We start from the raw sequence: 21654 nt of genomic DNA, 5'->3' as shown, positions 1-21654 counted from the left end.
GTGTCTTGGGTCAAACAGCAACATTAACATTAACAAAAACAAAATCAAGAAAAATGGCAGGAACAAAAAATGAAAAGCATGAGATAGCAAAAAAGAAATGTTCACAGACACACATAGTTTTTAATCCTTGTTTGGTTTTATAACCTGTTATTTCTTTATGAAGACTGCAGCCATAGGGAAAATCTGTCGTGGTTTTTATCCCAGGTATTAGTATACACAGCAGCCCCTTATAAGCAATGCAAATGAGGTCTTATCTTTCCTCATAAAGATAAAACATATTGTTTTTATGCGGGACAGCACAATAATAATAAAAAGTCCTTGTGTTTCGGAGATAATGGGACCAAAACAATCTTTTCAAGTGCAATAAAAATGCAAATGCTCGTTAATGATTGCGGGTTGTTTAATTTCCCCAGGGGTTCAATTCAGGGCTTCATTTTGCCTCGTAATGTTAATGGCTAATTGTGCCCGGCTCCCCAAAGACAGCGTGTCCACATCCTCCCTGCCGAATACCGACGCAAAGCGACGGAACCGGACCATCGGAGCTGGACTAGGCATGCATTGGAAAGTAAGGAAGCACGCACGCACGCGCACATAGACACATGCACATACGCACACACATACGCGCAAACACACGCGCACATACACACACATATGCGCAAACACATGCACAAACGCACACATTCACACAAATTACACACAGGAAATTTGGTTTAAATTGCACCTCAACACCAATCTTAAAGACCACTGTTCCTTTAATTAAGAACTTGCGACACTTTGCATCAGGCAAGTCACGAAAAGTGCTAGTCTAAATTAAGAAGTAAAAGTCAAAAGACAAAAATTTGAAAGATGAATCGAGATGCAACTCCAGTTGAGTGCACTCTGTCAACAATGCTCCAAAGCCTTAAGATCGCAAGCTATTCCCCAGATAAACTACAGGCCTACAGCTTTACTCTGACTTTACTATGGCTCCAGGGGAATCTTTATAAGCCTCTCTGCACTGTAATCCACAAGAGCGCCATCCAAGTGATTCATTAATTTTATCCTGAGTAATTTATTAATGTATCTTGTGTCTGTGGTCCCAAAGGTGATGATTAATGCGATTCTGACTTTTCTCCATTTCCAGATAATTTTTGTCACAGCTTATGAGTTAAGCTCTCACTACCAGAGAATCAATATCCCCCAAAGCTGGACAGACAAAACTAAGAGGAGCGTCTTACAGATAAGAGAATTCACAGCATGGTGTCCTCAAACACCTGCATGTTATTAAAAGTTCTGCATTGCAGACTGAAACCCAAGTCAACAGGCTCAGGAACAGACAGAGACAGCCAGACAGATACACACACACACACACACACACACAAAGCCCTTTCAATCACATTGTCATGCACAATGTATCTACACTAACTCACTCCAAACTCTCCAGGTTTCTATCCCAATCATACACACACAGTTCTGTTTAAAGGTCTAGGAAACTAAAATCTGTGAATTGTTTTTAGTGTTGCTTTAGTGTTGTTTTAATTTTTTTGTGGCATTCACAAATGGATCAGACATATTTTGAAATTATTATTTTTTAATAAAAAATAAAAATTGTATAAAAGACTTCACTGAAATTGGCTTCCTTTCCCCTTTGGCTAAATGCCAGGTTTTCGGGGGCGGGGTTAACTGGGTGTTAGTTATGCAACAATAACACTAAGCCAATTGAAACCCTTCCTACATGTAATATGTACATGATATTAAAATGTTAAGCCACAAATTAAAAATGTTAGGCCATGACAGCCAACATGGTTTGTCATGGTTTTCTTAGGGTGATTTTAAAGGTATAGTCAAAATTGTTTGGGAAATTAGATTTTTGGCTAACCCATAGTTAGACAATAAGATCAATATACATCTTATCCTTGTGCATCCAGTGTAGAAATGTTAGGCAATATCTATGGGCTGTATGTTAACTGTGCTAACACTATAAATGGCTTCATAGGGAAGCAATGTTAACTCTGCTAAGTTAAGTGACAGAAATACAAGTGTGAACTGGGGGTTGCCAGGTTTGCGTGTCACTGACTGTGAACTTTCAATTCTGCATTCAAAGGTACTGCATACCTGGCAACCTCAAACTCACGCTTCAAGAGGTGCTGCACAGCTACTAATCACTTCACCCAGGGAATGGATACATGGTTTTTAAGTCAATTATAGTCCTGAATTTAGCTGCCTCTAAAACAACAATCAGTTTTTATTTTTACTCGTAAAATACACGCAAGATGCAAGTGTAAATAACTCTGCTTTTGGAAATGCTGGAAGGTGTATTTCCATCACTAATTAGCAAAGCTAACAACGCTTCTATCTGCAGCCATTCGTACCGGTAACACAGTTAGGATGCAGCTCGTAGATAATTCTCATAATTTTGTACTGGATGCACAGGGATGAAATTGGTATCAATCGCCCTAACGATGGGTAAGATAGCCAAAACGTGAATTTCCCGAAAAGTCTGACTATCCATTTAAGCGTTTGGTTTCTGTGAACTGGTTTCTCTGCGTTTCTCTGAGCTCAGAGGATTTCAGGATTGACTTAATTATGATGAATCATTTCTCTGGTACGGCCGATATTACTTGGCTCACCAAAACACAGCAACAAAACATGAATATTTTATTTCTGGCCAGCATTTGCCTTGTTAGTCTTTTGAAATGGATGCACTGGGCCTATACTAAAATAATTAACATGATTTTTGAACTTCAGCATCAGCTTGCAGTGGGGGCTCTTCCTCTGTTTCAATCCCGAATTAACAGCCCTTTAAACTGAAGTATGTCAAAAACATTCATTGATATTCATGTGTGATTTTATCACTCTTTTCAAGTTAGTTATCATCAACAAATACTGTAGCCTAAATGTTTTTTCTCCCTTGTCCTGGTAATTATGCAGTTTTCCCTCTAAATCGCTTACAGCAATATGTAGTGTGGATCTGCTGGCTAGATAGTAATTGGTGTAATTATTTTGTAATGTCTTCTTTTAGAGGCTCAGAGTGCTCTGTAAGGGTTTTTTAGTGCAAATATTATCCCGGTTTAGCTTCCTGATGCACTGATTATCAGATCAATGAAGATGTAATTTAGGATGTATTTTAGAGTAGGATTCCCTTGGCAAAATGTTGAAGACAATTAGAGTAAGAATTATGTGTATATATATATATATATATATAGTTTCCCCTCTAACATCTAGCTTTTAGCAGCTTTAGCTTTTATGGGCATCCATGGTGGGAGGTTCCCAGCAGCAGCATACTGTACCACAAGCTGAGATGATTGCTTATGGATGTAAATGTTCACTAATGTTCAGCTTGGGACTGCACGACTGCCTTACATTACTTTATGTACACCTTGCTATAATGTTTTACAACTTACATCACATGTAAAAGCTGAATATGATCTGTCATGTCAATATTGTTATCCAGTTTACATACATACACACACTGCGCTTTCACACACATAGGAGAAAGTACGCGAGTGAGAGAGACAGAGAGAGAGAGGGAGAGAGAGAGAGAAATGTGCACCTACTGCCAAAGACTCCCTCCCTCAGCCAGGCCCTGAAAGTGTGTGGAAGTTGTGCGATGGGGTGATGGGGTGATGGGGTGATGGGGTGACGGGGCGATGTGATGATGTGTCTTAAACAGTGACCCCCCCCGCCACCCACCACTCTTTCATCGAAAGCCCTTTTATTAGAGTCTAAATGACCCATCCGTCTAATTAGATTTTTATATCCTATGGTAGGGAGTCAAAGTGACACACACTGCAGTTCACTGCAGAATGGGGAGAGGGTGGCCCCGTTCCTCCATATCTCCTGACGGGATCTCCAGCAGGCTGTTTCTTCCCAGGAATGGGCCTGTGTGTGTGAGGGGCCTGGCAGCACCTGGGCACCATTGCTGTGCCATTAATCCAACATTAAGTCTTCATTTTAACAGGGAGGATGTGGTATGGGGTGTGTGTGTAGGGGGGGGGGTGCAGGGGGGGCTTCCTGGATGCCTGCTCTTTAGCCCTGGGCTTTCATTTCAAACTCTCTCTCCTGCCCCCCCTCCCTCCGTCTCTCGTTTCTGCACAGTAACTGGTAAAAATAGAGCTTCATAAATCATGTATCCTCTCACAGTAAGAGCAGCAAAGAAAGAGAAACAAAGAGAGAGAAAGAGAGAGAGAGGAGAGGAGATGTAGAAAGATAGAAGATGCACGGAGGTGGGAGGGGAAATAGTACAGTAACAGAGCTGGTAAAGAAAGACAACTTAGGCTAGGAGATGAACAGGATGCCGATGGGTGAGAAAGAGATCATGCTGATCAATTAATTTTTCATGAAAGGATCAGTGTTTACTGAGAGGATAAATAAACAGGAACTCTGTTTTTTGTACAGGAAACCGTGAAATAATCTTCATTCAGCAGAGCGAGAAGGAGTGCACAGTTTCTACAGCTGCATACCTCTGAGCCTTTTCCTTTCACACAGACTCAATTCGCCTGTGACCTCTGCCATCCTGGGACAAGCCATTTAGGTGGTACAGGAGAGGTCAGTGATAAAAACAGATGGTCCCCTAACGAAAAACTTCCTTTTCATCCTTTCATACGCACAGAAACGCGCGTTCTCGCGGCCCTTTCAAACTGTACATCTAACGTACTGAGCAGCACTCGCGAAAATGCAGTTTGTTTTTCAGTAACGAAGATGTAAGACATCCCACAAGCGTATTCTTAACAAATCCGTGTGTACAAAGAGAGGGGAGGTGAGAGAGGGGTTGGGCGAGGCGGTTGAGCGAGGGGGTATGGCTACATTCATAAAAGATCTGCACTTTCATTAAGTTTGTATTCATGCTTACTAATATGAAAGCAATCTATTCCCATTTCAAATGGGATGGCAGTGAAATATGCAATGCACCAAATATTTTTTAGACCCTGCATAACTTTACACAGCATATTTCGTTACACAGTCAGTCACATGTGAATACTTATGAATATGAAATCCCCACTACCACACTAAATTGCTTGGTCTCGCCACCCCGTAACTCTGACGACAGCAAAAATGTTCCTTCTGTACATGATGTGACGGATATTTAATTCCCATTTTCTCATATTAAGTGGAAACCTGAGAGAAAACCACACAAGTGGCAGTTTGAAGTGAGCGGGCGTGCCCGCAGACTCAGGCAAACGGAGCCCCACTGCTTTATTAAACAATGCAGAAGAATTAGGCTTCACACCGGCGTCCTCATTAATCAAACTTCAGGGGATCTAATAAACTCCTCAGAGCCATAATCAGCACGCACACGCCGCAGAACCCTTAATTAACGCATTCAACCAAGCAGGTAAAAATCAGTTTCAAAGAAAGTTATTTTTTGATGAACGTGAACACAACACACCCACACACACACACACACACAAATTGATAAAGATGTATTCAGTGAATCAATTACGCAATTATAAAGCGTATCAGAGTGAAACAAACACTTAAGAGCATGTACACAAGTACTCACGCACACACACATATCCACGCACACACATACCCGCACTCACACACACACACCACACACCACACACACACACATGCACACACACACACACCACACACACACACACGCACACACACACACACATACACCATACAGCACACACACGCACACACACACACAGCTGAATGACTCAGGCCAAACCCTGCTTAAATAAATAATGCCCAGTGAGTGAGGAACTCTGGCCTCCAGTGGGAGATGTGAAAAGTTCAGTACAATCCCAAACAGGAAGAACAGCAACCACAGCTACCCCAGTGGAAAGTGATAAATATTTAATGGCTGCTTCCCCCCGACTAGAAAGGCATGTAGGATACCTACTCAACTGTTTGATTGGAGTTTAAATGTGCTAGACCTCACTTGGAGGCTTTTACAGCACAGAGAGAAGGTTTCGCTGCAAACTAAGCCAAGGGGCTCTTTCCAAGAAGCTCAGAGGTTAAATGCATTTCTTGTACGGCATGACATGCTACTGGGCATGTTTCTCTGCATTTCTTTCTTGTTCTTTTATAAATTTGACTCCCAACATGGGACTGAGCATCTCCAATCCCCACTCCAATTTTGGAACGGCCAATCATCTGCGACCGCAGCCACGTTCACGCTGCGAACCCCCACTGGCGTTTCGGGAGGGTGAAAACATCCACGGTCCTCCTCCGAAACACGCGGTGTTACCAGCTGCTTCTTTTCACACCGCAGGCTGCAGCTCAGCTCCCACAGAGTGGAGTCCAAGGAGACTCCACTGCATTCATATGCAGCTTTTGCGTTCAGCCCACTGGCGCCCGAGCGACCAACAGGGGTCATTATATGGCGAGGAATGCCGATCCCTAACCGACAGAACCTTGCCATACCATAGGCGATGCAATTGCCAATTGTGGGTCGCCCTGTGGAGCTACCGGCCTCAGTCAGCACTGGCACAGTCCAGATTTCATCCGAGGGAATGAAACTCATCCATGCATGCCACGATTGTGCCTTAACCAACTCAGCCACCCAGCTGCTCCCATTTCTCTGCATTTTTGAAAAAAAATCTATGTGTGGCTCACATTTAAAGTCACAGACATTGGGTATGGTGACACACACGCACACACACACACACAGGCACACATTGGTGAGGACGGTCCGTTCGTTACCGTGGTGACGAGCCGGCCGCGGGCGGCGAGGGCGTGTCTGAGGGCCAGCCGGACGAGCGCGGGCAGCCGCAGCACGGCGGCCTCCATGTCCCCCCGTTCGGCCCGCATGGCTCCGTCCAGCGCCCCCAGCCCCTCCACGTAGCCCCGCCAGTGGGGCTGCACCTCGCCTGCCCCGCCCAGGCACCCGCGCATGGCCGCCAGGCAGGCGGCGCGGCAGGGCGGCGCCTCCATCAGGCCCCGGCAGCGCGGGCAGTACCACAGCCGCAGCAGGGCGCGCCCGCACTCCCGGCCCAGCCGCAGGTGGTCCGTGGTGTTCACCACCTCGATGCCCAGGTTCAGCGCCTGCAGGAAGACCCGCGTGGCCAGCAGGGGGCGCGACAGCCGCGTCATGGCCAGCTTTGGGTAGGGCCCGAACGCCCCCGCGGCCTTCCAGGCCCCCCGCAGGCACTCCTCCGAGACTGCGCCGCCGCCACCCTCCCCGACCGCTAGGAGGCGCCGGTAGGCCAGAGGGAAGAGGCGGGAGAAGAAAGAGGACACCATGTCGTCCACGCTGGAGTCGGAGCCCAGGATGTAGAGGGAGATGTCCAGGAACAGCTGGCCCACCGCACTGTTAGCTCCGCCCCCCAGGCCCCGAAACTCCTCCCTCAGCGTCAGCAGGGTGGCGTTCCGGCCGTGACGCAGCACCATCTCGAAGGCCTCTGGGGGAAGCAGAAAAAACAGCCAACAGATAACACACGTCCGGGATTCAGTCAACACCTGTCCATACTGTAAAGAATGTTTTTGCCGTCAACAATTATATTGACGAACCCACATGCCCTGGATTCAATCAACACAAATGTGTGTGTGTGTGTGCGTGTGTGGAGGTGTGTGAGAGGAGAGAAAACAAGCACATAAATTACATATGCAATGTGTTACTTTTATTCTTCACTAACAGGCCAGTAAGTTAGTTGTTACAGGAGAAAACTTGTCAAAGATAAGAACAAATGTTCATTTAAGCTAGGCCGTACTTTCATCAATGCTATAATTTCTCATTCAAAATGTCTCACACACAAATCCAATGTAGGTACTATAAATTCAATCACATTGCCTTATTTATAAAACAAACCTGTCTCTACAAGACCGTTAAATATACTGTAACTGGACCCGACAACAACAAAAAACACATATTTACAGCAAGGACTATGAAGGTCCAGCTATGAGTTTTAAAGATTGAAAAGGAGAGAGGGAAGGGCTTCTTATCACACTACAAGCACAAGTCTCACTGTGACCTTTCCAAATAAACATTTAAGCATATTTCAAGGGTCTTAGGGACTTAAAAGCAACATTTTAATATTGATATGAGTCACAGGAGAGGAGCCGGTGCCTGTTTGAGATGTTTAAGAACATATTTTGAAGAAATAAAAAGTGAAAGAGGGAGGGAATGGCTTTGAAAAAGGAAAATAATCAGATGCTTTTTTAAACGACATATAGAATGTTTTGAACCAGTAAGAGAAGTCTTATCAGCAAGTGGCAAAAAGGCCAGATCAGCCAAATCCTGACTGTAAATAAGGAAATTCATTACAAAGGATTAACTGCCACAAAGAGAGCAGTTTTTTTGGGTAGGCTACAGGACCGAGTTTTAGTGGTGAGAAGACTGTGTCACTACAGGCAGGACACGTCACATTAACTTGCCCTTTTTGCAAAGTAGACACCAATACAGGGCGGCTTTTGAACTGTCCACGGTTGATGTGCTACGTCGCCTGAGTACTTAGCTTGACTCTGTAAGCACCTTTACCTGTGTACCTTTACCTGAGTCTTCCGCCAGAATGTCATGCTTTGTGTTCACCATTAACCAACCAGCAGTGTGTGTGTGTGTGTGTGTGTGTGTGCGTGTGTTTGTCAGTGTGTGAGTGTGAGTGTGTGTGTGAGTATGTGTGCGTGTGTGCGCGTGCACATGTGTGTGTGGTGGGGAGCAAAGGAAGGGGGGTGGCTCTAATTTGATTTCTGTGTTCCAGCTGTGCCACAGCTCCTCCTCCGTCTGTGATCAGTGGGTACAGTGGGAGTCTGACAAAAATGGTGAGAAAATGGAAGCAGGAAAGAATGAGCTGGGGATCACACACGCACACACACACACACAAACATACACACACACACACACATATGCACACAAACACACACCCAAATGATTTTACAGGTGTTTGATTTAGTAGTATATGAGAGAAGCAGTGACAGAAACACAGTGCAGAGCTTATAATTCCTTCACCATTTCCTGGGACCGCTTCAGAAAGAAAATCATGAAATTTAAGAAATAATAACTACTGTTTCACTTGCAGTCTTGACAGAGAAATCGGTTTGACTGGATAGAGGGATGGGCTTTTTACACTGTAGGAAGAATGCCGGCACTAGCTGGGGCACAGAGATCAGGGTATTAATCCGTGTCTACCCATTTTCCTTTGTCTCCCTTTCATTTCCTTATGCACTATGAGGATCGGGTGTCTCCTAATGGAGGGTCTGCTGTTTTAGCTACAGGGACAGGCTATAGACCGGGGAAATGACTCAGTTCATGGGAGAGGCAAGGTCTGGTAGCCAGGTCGTCTCCGTGGGGATGAATAATGTATTTTTCCCCGTGAAAATGTCCGGTGAGGCACCGGGGAGAGAGATAACCTGTACCTGGGCTGTTTGGAGGGCGATCCTCTCTCCCTTCAGATTCCCTTTCGATATTTTTTACTTCTCAAGAACCGCGTTAAGAGGCTTACCTCAGCCATCTACCTTCAGTCTTCTATTGAGCTCAAAAACACGTACAGTATAAGAGATCGTATAGTAAGGTCAGTGGATGTGATGTGCATGCAGAAAAAATGGAAAGAGAAGAGAAGAGACCACTTGTGATTTGACTGACAGACGCTCAACAGACGTATCTGCCGAATGCCACAACCTTCTGCTAAAATACCGTTTGACAGTATTGTTTAACAAATTCAAAAAAGTATTCAGCTTGTAGCAGACCAGCCATCAACTAGAGGAGCCACGTTTAAGTGCAGTTAAGCATAAATGAACGGCATTAGATCCCAAAGATTAAATTAAAACCAAGGTGCCAAAAAACTGCAGAAACAGCTGGAGAGATGTAGTGCATCAAGACTGCAAATTCAGCTTTATATGCGTCTGAGCAACATAGATGTGGGGGTGGGCTCATATTGATATTAATATAAAAAAATCAACTAATAGAAGAATTGAGCCAGAAAGCAACATGGATTTGACAGAAACGGTGTCACGCACCAGGTATGGTCAAGCTGCTACTGTCGCGCCAAGTTGGGTTTCAGTTTTCGCACGCACCTGACGTTAGCACTGAAAGGACCAGAGTCGCTCCAGAGCTTGGCCTCGGCGAGGGAAAAATGCAGCCATGTTAATCACTGCTGCATCAATCAGGGGGTTCCTATGGTCATTATCCCCTCCCCACCCCCATCCACTGCAGAAATCATCAATAAATTACCCATGCAACGAGACTAATCCATTTCCCTGATGGAGTGTCACCTCTAACTGCCACAGAGACAGATGCAGGTCTCCTTTCCAACTGTTCTTGACTGCTGCAACAAAATAAATAGATCCGCTCATGTTTACAAGAAGAAAACTGTGTGTGTGTGTGTGTGTGTGCATCTATATATATATATATATATATATATATATATATATATATATATGTCTGGTATAATGGTAGCACCTATATAACTACAGTATTTTTCTTATGTATTTCTATGCATTTAAATGAATATGTATTGATTTGGGCTCTCAGGTTCTGTGAATGATCCCTTCTCTCAGTAATTGCTCTCCAGCAGCAGACATGACAGCACCCAAATAATCGGCATTCTCGCTGTCCTGATACGTATGTTAACTTAATGCTTCATTTTAAGGGGGGGGGGGAGCAGGTTTGTGGGGGGGTGAGGGTTGTATATTTCCAGGAAGACAGCAGGCAGACTTCTGGTAAGCCCAAGATAGCATCTCTGAAACCACAGAGTCATGGGGTGAGAGATACTGGACCCGGCATTGAGTTACTCACCACAGTCATCTGACAGACACACACACGGACGCACGGACAAACACGGAGGACTTACAAACAAGCTTATACAGGGGAAGGGTTTGGAGGAGGGAGGGAACCACAGACACAGAGAAAGACATACAGACAGACAGAGATACAGACACACTTATACAGGGGAAGGGTTAGGAGGAGGGAGAAAACCATGGACAGAGAGAGAGTGACATACAGCCAGACAAACACACTCATACAGTGGAAGGGTTTGGAGGAGGGAAAAAACCATGGACAGGCAAACAGAGAGACATATAGACAGACAGACAGGGACATAGGGACAGAAGAGAACACAATCTCATACAGCAGTTATAACTCTCCCACAGCTGGGATGCTTCTGGTTTTGGAGTTTCAATTTACAGGTTAATTTTCTTCTCTGTCCCTGCTAGCTATCTGAGTACTAATACCTCTCTGTGCTAAACAAAGACGTGTGTCTTCTTTAACACATTTTTGTAACTCATTCAGAGCGCGTCTGCTTTGTGTACACTGAATTTGCCCCAAGTGGAAGTCTTAAAAAATTTTTTTAAGCCAAACGTTGTCGAGTCTTGAGTCTCACGTGAAGCCGAATTTGATCTTGAGACAACGCTCGGCCAGTGAAGTCTCCCCCCCCCCCCTGTTTGGTCTCAGACATGGCGCTGGGTTCGCTTGATCGTGCATTACCAACGGGGAATAAGACGGGAGCGAGCTCTGAAGAAGAGCTCAGGGAGAGGGGGGCGCGCCGGAGACGGCGCTTTGAAGCTGAAATCAAAGGCAGCGGGAGGAAAGTGGAGCCGGCGCTGACGCAGGAGCGCAGCTCGGGAAGAGCCTCCTGCATCGCACGTACCGATTCACAAAAACCGCCCCGCACCGCGGTCACACTCTCACACCGTTCTTCTTCTTCTTATAAAAGAAAAAATAAAATAAAATTTGCACCCGACGTGGAGGCTGAGCAGGTCCAACTCTCCACCTTAATTTGGGAATGCTCAACTATCTGCAACTGGCAATTCGGAGAAATGTGGTGTTGACAGGCTGCTAAACTCTAGTATAGAGTCGGAGGAAGACCTTTCACATGCGGCATTAACACGCAGTCTGCACCTGATTGCCCAGCGGGGGTCCCGAGATAGTAATGTAACGCGGGCCCCTAACTGACTGAACCCTGGGCGATGCGATCGGCGATTACGCGTCGCCCTACGGAGTTACCGGCCACAGCCGGCACTGGCACGATTCGATCCAGGACCGTGTGGACAAAACCGTTTTTCGCAGCGCGGTTACGTTCACAAAAGCCTGCACTGCACAGATCAAGCACAGGCGTAAGGTTATAAAGCGTGTAATAACGACCACTACGACACTACAGGCTGCTCAACGCAAGTAAAGCTCGCAACATTTGTGAGCTCCGACACACAGCTTTAATGTGCGACACAGACAATGTTTCGATCCCTCAGGATCTCCACCAGGTTGACAGCTTGTCAGTTTTGCACAATAAAGGTGGGTGTTGGAGCTCACGAGTGTTGCAAGCTTTATATGCATTCCTCATAGATCCCTAAGCTCAGCACCTCCACTAATTAGGATGTGCGCATTTTTTCTATTACTATAAGCTGGTTAAAATGTATCTATATTTATGACGAATATTATGATGTACTGTGCAGCACAACTATCATACATACATAAGTTATTTCAAGCAAAGCGTTATCCGTCATTTCAAATGGGTCTGCCTCCGAAATGCACGCACAAATCCACTCTGAACACAATCAGTAATAATAGAGATCTTCTGATAAGGTTAATGAACCGAGGGCGAATGAGAAGTCTGCGGCTGTTAGCAGTGAGGACATTAGAGAGGGATAAAAGATGGACTGAAAAGAAAAAGGAGCACGGGGCTATTAAACATTTTTGAAGGTCTGGGAAAAGATGAGGGGAGAATGAAAGAGGGAGGGAGGGAGAGAGAGAGAGGGAGAGGGAGATGTGGCTTTGCATGCAAAGAGACACCAGAGAGAAAGAGACGAGAAAGGAGAGAAGGGAACGTGGAACATGATGCATCTCCCTGCAGTACCACTAATCTGCCTTCCTTTTCTTATCCGTCATTTCATCCGGCAGGTTTTTATCGTCACGCATTTCAAGCACAATTATCCACTGTCACTTCTGAGTGCAGAGAATAACGCCACACCACGCACATGGAAGAGGTGTTAAGCTCAATGTCACATATAATGTACGGTGCACAGAACAAAATGCTCCTTCTCTCACTGGAAAAGCCCTGATGCTTGTCCCCTGTGCTCACTCACAGATGGAACACACCGGGCTGATAAATGAAAAATCAGTTTGCGTGACACAGCTCAGAACGCACAAAGCAACGGGCAGGCGGTGAAGGCTGGCTTCAGCTCGGATTTGGAGCGAAGGCAGGGGCTAGCTCTGGAAACTCACCAATGTGGGCTTTGGGGTTCTGGAACTCACCAGGGTTGGGCTTTGAGGTTTTGGAACTCACCAGGTTTAGGCTCTGGGGTTCTGGAACTCCCTGGGGGGATGGTTGGAGTTGTGGAGGGGGGGGGGGGGGGCTTTAGGGTTCTGGAACAAGCTGAGGTGGCCTCTGGGGCTGTATAATTTGCTGGAGTGGGCTTTGTGGCTCTGGAACTCTTTCCCCCTTAAAACAGGCATAGCACATTTTCTTCAGCTCCCTCGTTTAATTTCTCTCTCCCCCGCTTTCCTCCCCCCCTCCTCCCTCTCTCCCCCCTGCTCTCACCCTCACACACTTTCTGATGCCGCAATCCATCTATCTAAAATAAATGTAAAAACACCCACTAGTGAAATTAAAATAAATGTGCTGTTTGCCAGGAACAATAGGAAACACAGCGCTCAGCAGGGTAATTAATCTACAGCAAGGACTTGTCCCCCAATGGTCTGAGCACAGCTATCTCTCTCCTCTGCCCTCCCATAACCCCCCCCCCCCCAAACCTCCCAACCACCCCCACCACCCACCCCCTCACCGCCCCCAGCCGAACATTACCTCCCTTGGCACGGCTCGACAAATCATTTTACACTCCGGATTTCTGTCAGCCACACAATGCGAAGGTCCCGCTTCCTTTAATCAAGGCACGTGCTCAGGTGGGAGCTGCCCTTTCTCACCCCCTTTCCTCTTACTCACCAGGTCCCTCAGTCCCCCGCTCCTCTCAGCCCCGCCACCTAATCATCAGTTTATTTCCCCGCTTCGCCGCCTCACCTGCGGTACGACGAGCGCTCCTGCGCCAAAATGGCCGCCGCTCATCTCCCCCATGCGGGTGCTACACGGTTGTTAAGGTGAGTCCCAACCCCTCCCCCCTCCACCCCCACCCCAACCCACCCCACCGGAAAAGTGCTTTGGGACCGTGAAATGAAAGGCGCTACATAAATGCAATCCATCATCGGCTGGCAGCCTCCCCCTCCAGCTCCCCCCCCCCAATCCCCGCTCTCCCCACTCTCCACTCTCCGGTCCCCAGGCCCTGGTGATGAATGGGCCAGTCCTGCCGTCTCAATGCCCACCAGCAAAAAAAAAAAAAAACCCTCTAAACTCCACAGGTCCACGGGGGAGAGAGCAGCTTAATTAATCCATTACAGCGAGAGAGCAGAGGACACTGAAGGATTCTGGGATTCTGGAGCAGGTGTGAATGCAGTACCGGTACAGAAACGCTGGGATGCCGCAGCTAACGGAGACCACAGGTGTGTGAGTTTGGCTTCTGGGACGATCCAGGTGAGACACTGCAGGTAACAGGCAACAGGAGGGAGAGCTGTGTGTGTGTTTGTTTGTGTCCGCTGTATGGGCAGCCATCCCGATAAAAATGATACTTTCCAAAAATAAGATGCAGGGCAGAGCAAACGAAAATGAAATGTGCTTGCTAATCCAACCCGCCCCCGCCCCCCACCCCCCTATATCCCCCCACCCCCATCTCACATGGACCTTTCCCTACCTGCTGAGTGCGTATCAGCAGTGTTTCACAGCCTATACGGAGGCTCGGGTGCACTGCAGAGAGTGCATGTGCCTGCAGGGTTCAGAGACATTAGTGAGCACGGGAGCACGTCTGAGACAGAGGATGACGTCAACCCCTGGAGCCTCATTAAGACTGTGATTAGGTTTCTTGGCTGGGGGACCTTTGATCTTTAGCTGGCCGGGCTAATGGAAGCCCTTTGCTGTGCAGTGCAGCCGGTGAGGGCCGCGGTTCGAAACTGCGACAGACCTTCTCAGGCTGCGCATGCACAGGCGTGCCACACTGCCACATAGCGCTCCATAGTGCAGAGCTACGCTGGGTAAGACTGCAAAATAGTGAGAATTGATCTGCTGTCCCTCCGCTGCCCTGCCCACAGTGAAACACCACCTGTCAGCCCTTAAAGAGCCTCAGGCTCCACCGTCACACACACAGGCTGGTGTCACACAAAAAGCTGCTCGATATAAACCCCTGTATTTACATTAATTTATTCACGGTTCAGACTCAAAAGGTGAAAACTTCTGAACCCCCGTATTACAGGAGAAGTGAGGCGGCTGCAGCGGGCTTGGAGCGGAGAGACGATTGGGCATGAGAAACAGGAAACCACAGACGTGGGGTAAAAAGACAGAAAATAAGTTTCAAATGAGAAAGGAGAGAGTGGGAGAGAGAGAGAGAACTTCTCCCATCTGAAATCCCCCCCCATGACCTAAATAGAATGACCTGGAATAGGAAAAGGGTAGAGATGGAGAAAGAGGAATCAAAGAGAGAAGAGAGGAAAGTGAGGAGTGTTTTTTTACTCGTCCGACAAAGCTAACAGGGGCGCATTGTTTTCCAGGTCGTTCCTCCATCCCTGTCCGGGACCTGTCCTGCCGTGGCTCTGACACGGGAGGCTTGGCATCCAGCACATTTACCCATGATCCTTTGATTAAACACCATCACCAGCATTGAGCTCACTGGCGCCCTGAACCTCACAACACAAAACGTATTCATACGAATGTATTTAGTACCATCTCAATGCATTTGTAGGTCTATAGCGTTGTTCTTTGGAATTAACCCTTTAAAAAAATGGCATGATGAAAATTTGCCCCTGAGCAAGCTCTGTTGCAATAGACTACATGTTGGAAATTGTACACTGTAGGTGTCAAATAAACAAGTAAAATGCCATTTTTTAAACACAATACAGATTTTCAGGCCACAAAGTTTAGCAGAACAGCTTCTGAAAAGTTGGAGATTTCTGCCAGGGATTACCTACGCCAATTCAGCATGGATTTGAATGTTCTTGCTCAAACTGGTTTAAAAAAAGGCCAGAAGCCAAGTTCACACATGCTCTTAATACATTTTTGAGAAGTTCCGCCTTACTTATGCATAAAAACCCATATTCATTTCCATAACCCATAATTGGGTTAATCTTGGTTATGTTAAGGGCTTTTTCAACATTTCATTTCAAGAGTTCATATATTATGACTTTTGACTATTTTGGTCTTTGAGCAGAGCACTGAAAACATCAGAATATGCACACGCACCACATTTTTGATATTCTGAATTTTTTAAACACCCAGGCTGACATATTCCCTGTAATTACTTTAAAGCATTATTTATTCAAAATTATATTTCAAAAAAAAAAAACATTACTGCATACAGAAAAGGGAGAAGTAAATTCTTAAAATTGTACATTTTCTTGCTCACTGGCATTTTTAAGTTGTGTCTGGAATAGAGGTTTCCACAAAGAAGAGCAAGGTCAGCTTGTCCTTTCACTATAAAAGTCTGTCCTTTGGTAACGGCCAGCACCTCACAGTTTTAATTGAATATGCGCTTTTCTGCTGACAAGTACCCTGGAGACCTCCTATGTCAGGGAGGACAGAAAAGCACCATGTTATATGGACAGGAGCCTGAAGGTTAGCTTCTGTTTTCTGAATATGTGCAAGTCTTCCGCGTGCCAATACAGATGCCAAATTTGCCATATGCCCTCCAAATCTCTGACAGTGATCATATGCACAGCCAGGGTTGCCATGGGCAACCATGTATCACTGATTCAGGGAGGCTAACAGAACAGGGTGCTGCTGAGGGTGACCATGTGTCACTGAGAGAGTGAGGCTCACCCAGATAAACAGACAGAAAGCGCAGGCCATGAACCAACACAATATGACCCATCTACGCCAGGGAATTCTTTCTCCATCACCACACAGTACTACAGGACAGAGCTAGCACTGGTTAAGGGAAAGAGTGAGAGAGAGAGAGAGAACCAAGCACTAGTTGGCTCTTTTTGAGCCCTCAGACAGTCATCACCACCATTTCATAGAGCTGGTGTTGAAATAAGTCTCATCTAAAGAATGATTTAAAAACATGCTCATAATCTCTACAGCGACAACACTGTTGTAGAAAAAAACTACAGAAAGCAAAGCTTGTGATGCAAATGAACCTTAAATATCCAACACAGATAAAAAGGTATTCTGCACCAGAGAAAGTGAGCATCCGCTGTGACAGTGATCCTAGTCTCAGATCACTCTGTGATCATTCAGAGCTTTTACCAACCTTTCTGAGACACAGCAACTGATGAGGGGAAGATTGATGTGGCAGTTACCTACAGTACATTAGCGTGTGAACACACCACGCCCGCCCACCCTGATTCCGGTCTCCACGTCCCCAACACCTGTTCCCCAGAAAGTGAGCGGTTGCAGAGAGAGGCGGTGAGGTGCCTGACAAACTCAAATGAAGTTTAAAGGGAAGGAGGAACCTCACTTTAACGTCTTCATTGCACATTCGCCCCATGAAAAGAAAGAGCGAGAGAGAGAGAGAGAGAGGGAGGGAGAGTTAGAGAGAGAGAGAGAGAGACGATTAAATATTTATCATTCCAGGCAACTTTCAGTTAGGGATGAATAGCTCATCAAAACATTAAAAGCTCAGGAGAGAAAGGAAAAGATGAAAAAAGAAAAGCAAAGCGTGCATGCCAGAATAACTGAAATACAGACACAGATAAAAAAGATGAAAAGGGAAAGAGTATGATGTGGCAGACCGAAGTAGCAAGAGGAAAAGCATGTTGCCTCAGTCCAACACAATGGCGCCCAGAAAGTGAGCAGCAGAGAGATGGAGTTCCCGGACAAACTCAAAATGAGGTTTGGAGGGCCTCTTTGTCTTATTGCATGTGCCCTGAAGTGAGCATGTGTGAGAGAGAGAGAGGAGAGTTGAGAGGAGAGAGAGAGCGATGCAATTTTGTATTGGCATGTTAGTGTCGAGTATCCAAAGATTAAGCTCAGGAATGGGAGAGGCAAATTATGAAACGGAAGGTGCGTGAAATGCCCACTGTAAAGCATGAAAAGAGACACAAAAAAAAAAATGAGTGAAGTAAAGAGACTCAAGCAGTACAGCACGCATGCGCAGAAGCGGCTACCAGACCGTCCTACTGGCAGTGTACACGGTCGTTCAGATCAGCTGCTGTTGGCCAAGTGCACGAACCGCACGAAAGCACAGCTATACAAGCTCCCGCCGAGAGCGCGTGCCACGTCGGGAAGTAAACGGGACCTCTTGTACAACAAATGGGTAAATACACGGAGGCAATGACGAGAGCGAAAGCGATTGACCTCAGTACCTCGCGCGGCTGCCAGAGGGGTCCTGCGGCGCTCTGACGCGGGACAGGTGACGGGGGCCCGCGGCCGCGCTGGGGCGGCGAGGGTTAACGTCCCGGCGGGGGCGCTGTCATTCTTCCCACCTCCACCTGCGCACCACCTGTACAATCCCGCTCCTGTGTGATTCATTCTCCGCCCCTGTCATCACACAGGCGGTAGCGCATTTCAGTGGGGTTCAGGGACTGTCAAGGTCAGGTTGACCTGCGCGGGAGGGCGGGGGGGACAGGTGGTGCACGGGAGATTGTGAGGCTGCTCTTTAACCCTTTACCTGTGTGATGTGCTTTTTGGTAACCGGGTCAGTAACAGGAACATTTTCCTGTCACTTTGTGAAGACAGACCTATGAGGTGAAAGCAGCCACTGTGGGGATGTCATGCTTTGGAGGTTCCTCTCAGGAGCTCTGGAGACCCCTCTCCATTTACCTTGTACCATGAACACAGACCCTCTTAGCCAAAAGGGACCTGATATTTCAGTTAAAGAAAGAGTGATTCCACACAGAATAAAGATGGATTTTTAAGAGGTTGCAACACACCACATTTAAAAAAAAAAAAAAAAAAGCTTTGAAACTACACAAGCAATTTTGATTCAGTTCTTTCCCAAAAAATGTATTTTCTCTCACATCCAGCAGGGTTATAACAGACAGGTTAAATATCGCGCTCCAGTGGAACTGCTGCTCGTTTGATGACTGTGTCAAGCCCGCCGTTCCGCAATAGTGGCAGGCGCACTAAAAGGCACACAGACGCCATTTCCACACGGAAGACATCGGAGAAACGGCTGCTTCCCGGGTGAAGGGAAACACAAGTCGCACAACTTTCACACAGTCGTCCTGTTTACCGCCCGCGTTTAGCGACAGAAGCCTCGCTCGCGCCTGTTCCTCTCCTCTCTCACACTGGTCTGTTTATGAGGAGACACAGTGGGGCTTTGATACGGGGACGGGAGAAGTAGGGCTGGCTAATTATTTTCCTTGGCTTTGATCCAGCCCGTCAGCTCTCCCTGATCCAGACATCTGCTCGAGCGGGTCTGTCTGACGCAGGTTAATTAGAGCTCCAGCCCTAACAAGGCACAGCATACATCACCAACTTAGAGCTGTGCACACACTTATACCATCACTCATATACACACACTCATACGCACTCATACACACTCTCACACAGTCACTCACACACACATTCATATGCACTCATACGCACACTTACTCAATCACTCACACACACACTTACACAATCACTCATACACACACTTACACCATCACTCATACACACACACTCATATGCACTCATACACACACTTACACCATCACTCATACACACACTCATACGCACTCATACACACTCTTACACAATCTCTCTCACACACACACACACACACACACACACACACAGACACACAGGTTCCACATGCGTGTCCATGGACAGACAGCGCGCAGCCAAACACACAGGGCAGAATTTGCTGAGAGAAGCACGGAGCTGCAGCCTGACGGAGCCGTGACAGGCCACACAAACGCCGCGCAGGGAGGCGCGCAGAGACAAACCGACAGCGCCAGATGGGCTGAAATGCAAAAACACCAGCCATCGCTTTTCAAATCTGTAACCCACCAGAGCCAAAAGGCAAAAAAATAAATAAATAAAAAAAAGCGCCAGTCCCTGTCTTTCACACAGCCACGACAAAGAAGATCAAAGCCACAGGAACGCTGAATAATAATAACTATTATTACCGCTATTATGATGTATAATAATGCATTGCATTTATTCAGCTCCTATCTGTCCTATTATCTCAGAGCGCTGCACAGTGCAAGGGGGAGACTCACCCACCGCCAGTGTGTAACACCCACCTGGGAGCTGCACGGCGGCCATTTTGCACCATAGTGCTCAACACGCATCAGATGAGGTGGGGAGGAAAGGGGATTATTAAACCAATTCAACTGTGGGAATCATTAGGCGGGGAAGGGGGGGCGGCGGGGGGAAGGGGGCGGAGGGGGGCTCGGTACTCTTTGTGATATGTGCCATGGGACCTTCGGCGAATGCACTGACCAGTGAGGCAGGACCCCAACATCTCAGCTTAAATAAGGAAAGTGTCAGAGCCCAGACTGGCCAAGCAAGGCAGGCGAGGAGGGAGTTAGGGACAAAGGGTGGAAGGGAGAGATGGAGGGAGGGAGGGAGGGAGAGAGGGAGAGAGGGAGAGAGTGAGTGAGGAAGGGAGGGAGGGAAAAAGGGAGGGAGAGAGTGAGGAAGGGAGGGAGGAAGAGATGTAGGGAGGGAGGGAAGTAGGGAGAGATGGAGGGAGGGAGAGAGAGAGGAAGTGAGAGATGGAGGGAGGGATGGAGAGAGGGAGAGAGGGAGCACTGTGCAGAAGCAGCTGAGGCTCTGGAGAGGTAACCCGGAGCCCATGCCAGGACAGAATCCCGGAGACTGACACGCCCCTCTGGTCCTGCACTGCCAGTGATGCTTCTGATTCTTTTTCCATCTCCGCTTCATTGCGGTTTGATTTATTTTTTTATTCTACACATGCATATTGAGCCTCTGAGCGTTGAAATACTGAGCACCTTCAAAACATGGACATCTGGGTACTCTCTGGAACAAACATGAGATGAAAGAGAGATATATATTGTGTCCATTAAAAAACTCTCTTCCTCTCACACTGTTTCATTCCAGTTTGCTCTGCTTTCTCACTTCCATACTTTCATTCAAAACAAACCATTTCCTCTGAAAATGTGTGTGATTCCTCCTCCTCCTCCCTCCCCCTCCCTCCTCTTCCCTCTCGCTCTCAGGCTAAATGAGAATACGTCCCCTTCACGGGAGCACACCTGCAGGAGGCGAACGGCTCCCTGCCTTACAGGGCAGCACTGTTTGCTGTGACCTGTTCTTTCATTTTCACACTTTGAAATATTGAGGAAGAGGGGTTTTACAGCTGAATGTTTCATCACTGAAATTGTGTTTCCCTGCAATTAGATGGTGTTGGCTAATGGCAAGAGAGAGAGACAGTGAGAAAGAGAGAGAAAGAAAGAAATAAAGGGACAGAAAATAAAAGTGCGGAGGTAGAATGATGGTGGCAGGTGGAAAGTGGGTGTGAATGTCTAGTGCTTAAGATAGTGTAGTGTGCGAATGGCGGTGGTGTGAGTGTGGTGGTGTGTGAATGTGGTAGTGTGTGAATGTGGTGGTGTGTGAGTATGGTAGTGTGTGAATGTGGTGGTGTGTGAATGTGGTGGTGTGTGTGAGTGTGTGAGTGGGGTGGAGGTGTAGTGTGTGAGTGGTGGTGGTGTGTGATGTGGGTGTGTGAGTGTGGTGGTGTGAATGTGGTGGATGAGTGTGGTGTGTGGGTGTGGGTGTATGGTAGTGTGTGAGTGTGGTAGTGTGTGAATGTGGTGGTGTGTGAGTATGGTGGTGTGTGGGTGTGTAGTGTGGTAGTGTGGTGTGAGTG

At 47.0% G+C, this 21654-nt stretch overlaps 1 protein-coding gene across 2 annotated transcripts in view; it reads right to left on the bottom strand.

Moving 5' to 3' along the window:
* Window positions 1–21654, bottom strand: part of gpc3 (glypican 3) — an 83543-nt gene that overhangs the window by 33782 nt on the left and 28107 nt on the right. For both annotated transcript variants that reach the window (XM_064326257.1, XM_064326258.1), the window contains exon 3: window positions 6637–7334. In XM_064326257.1, coding sequence (XP_064182327.1) covers window positions 6637–7334 — 698 coding nt within the window. The remainder of the gene's footprint in view (window positions 1–6636; window positions 7335–21654) is intronic.

The sequence above is a fragment of the Anguilla rostrata genome, chromosome 3 (assembly GCF_018555375.3).
Source record: "Anguilla rostrata isolate EN2019 chromosome 3, ASM1855537v3, whole genome shotgun sequence".
NCBI classification, from domain to species: domain Eukaryota; kingdom Metazoa; phylum Chordata; class Actinopteri; order Anguilliformes; family Anguillidae; genus Anguilla; species Anguilla rostrata.
The sequence above is the reverse complement of the archived record's forward strand: the minus strand, read 5'-3'. Positions and strand labels throughout refer to the sequence as shown.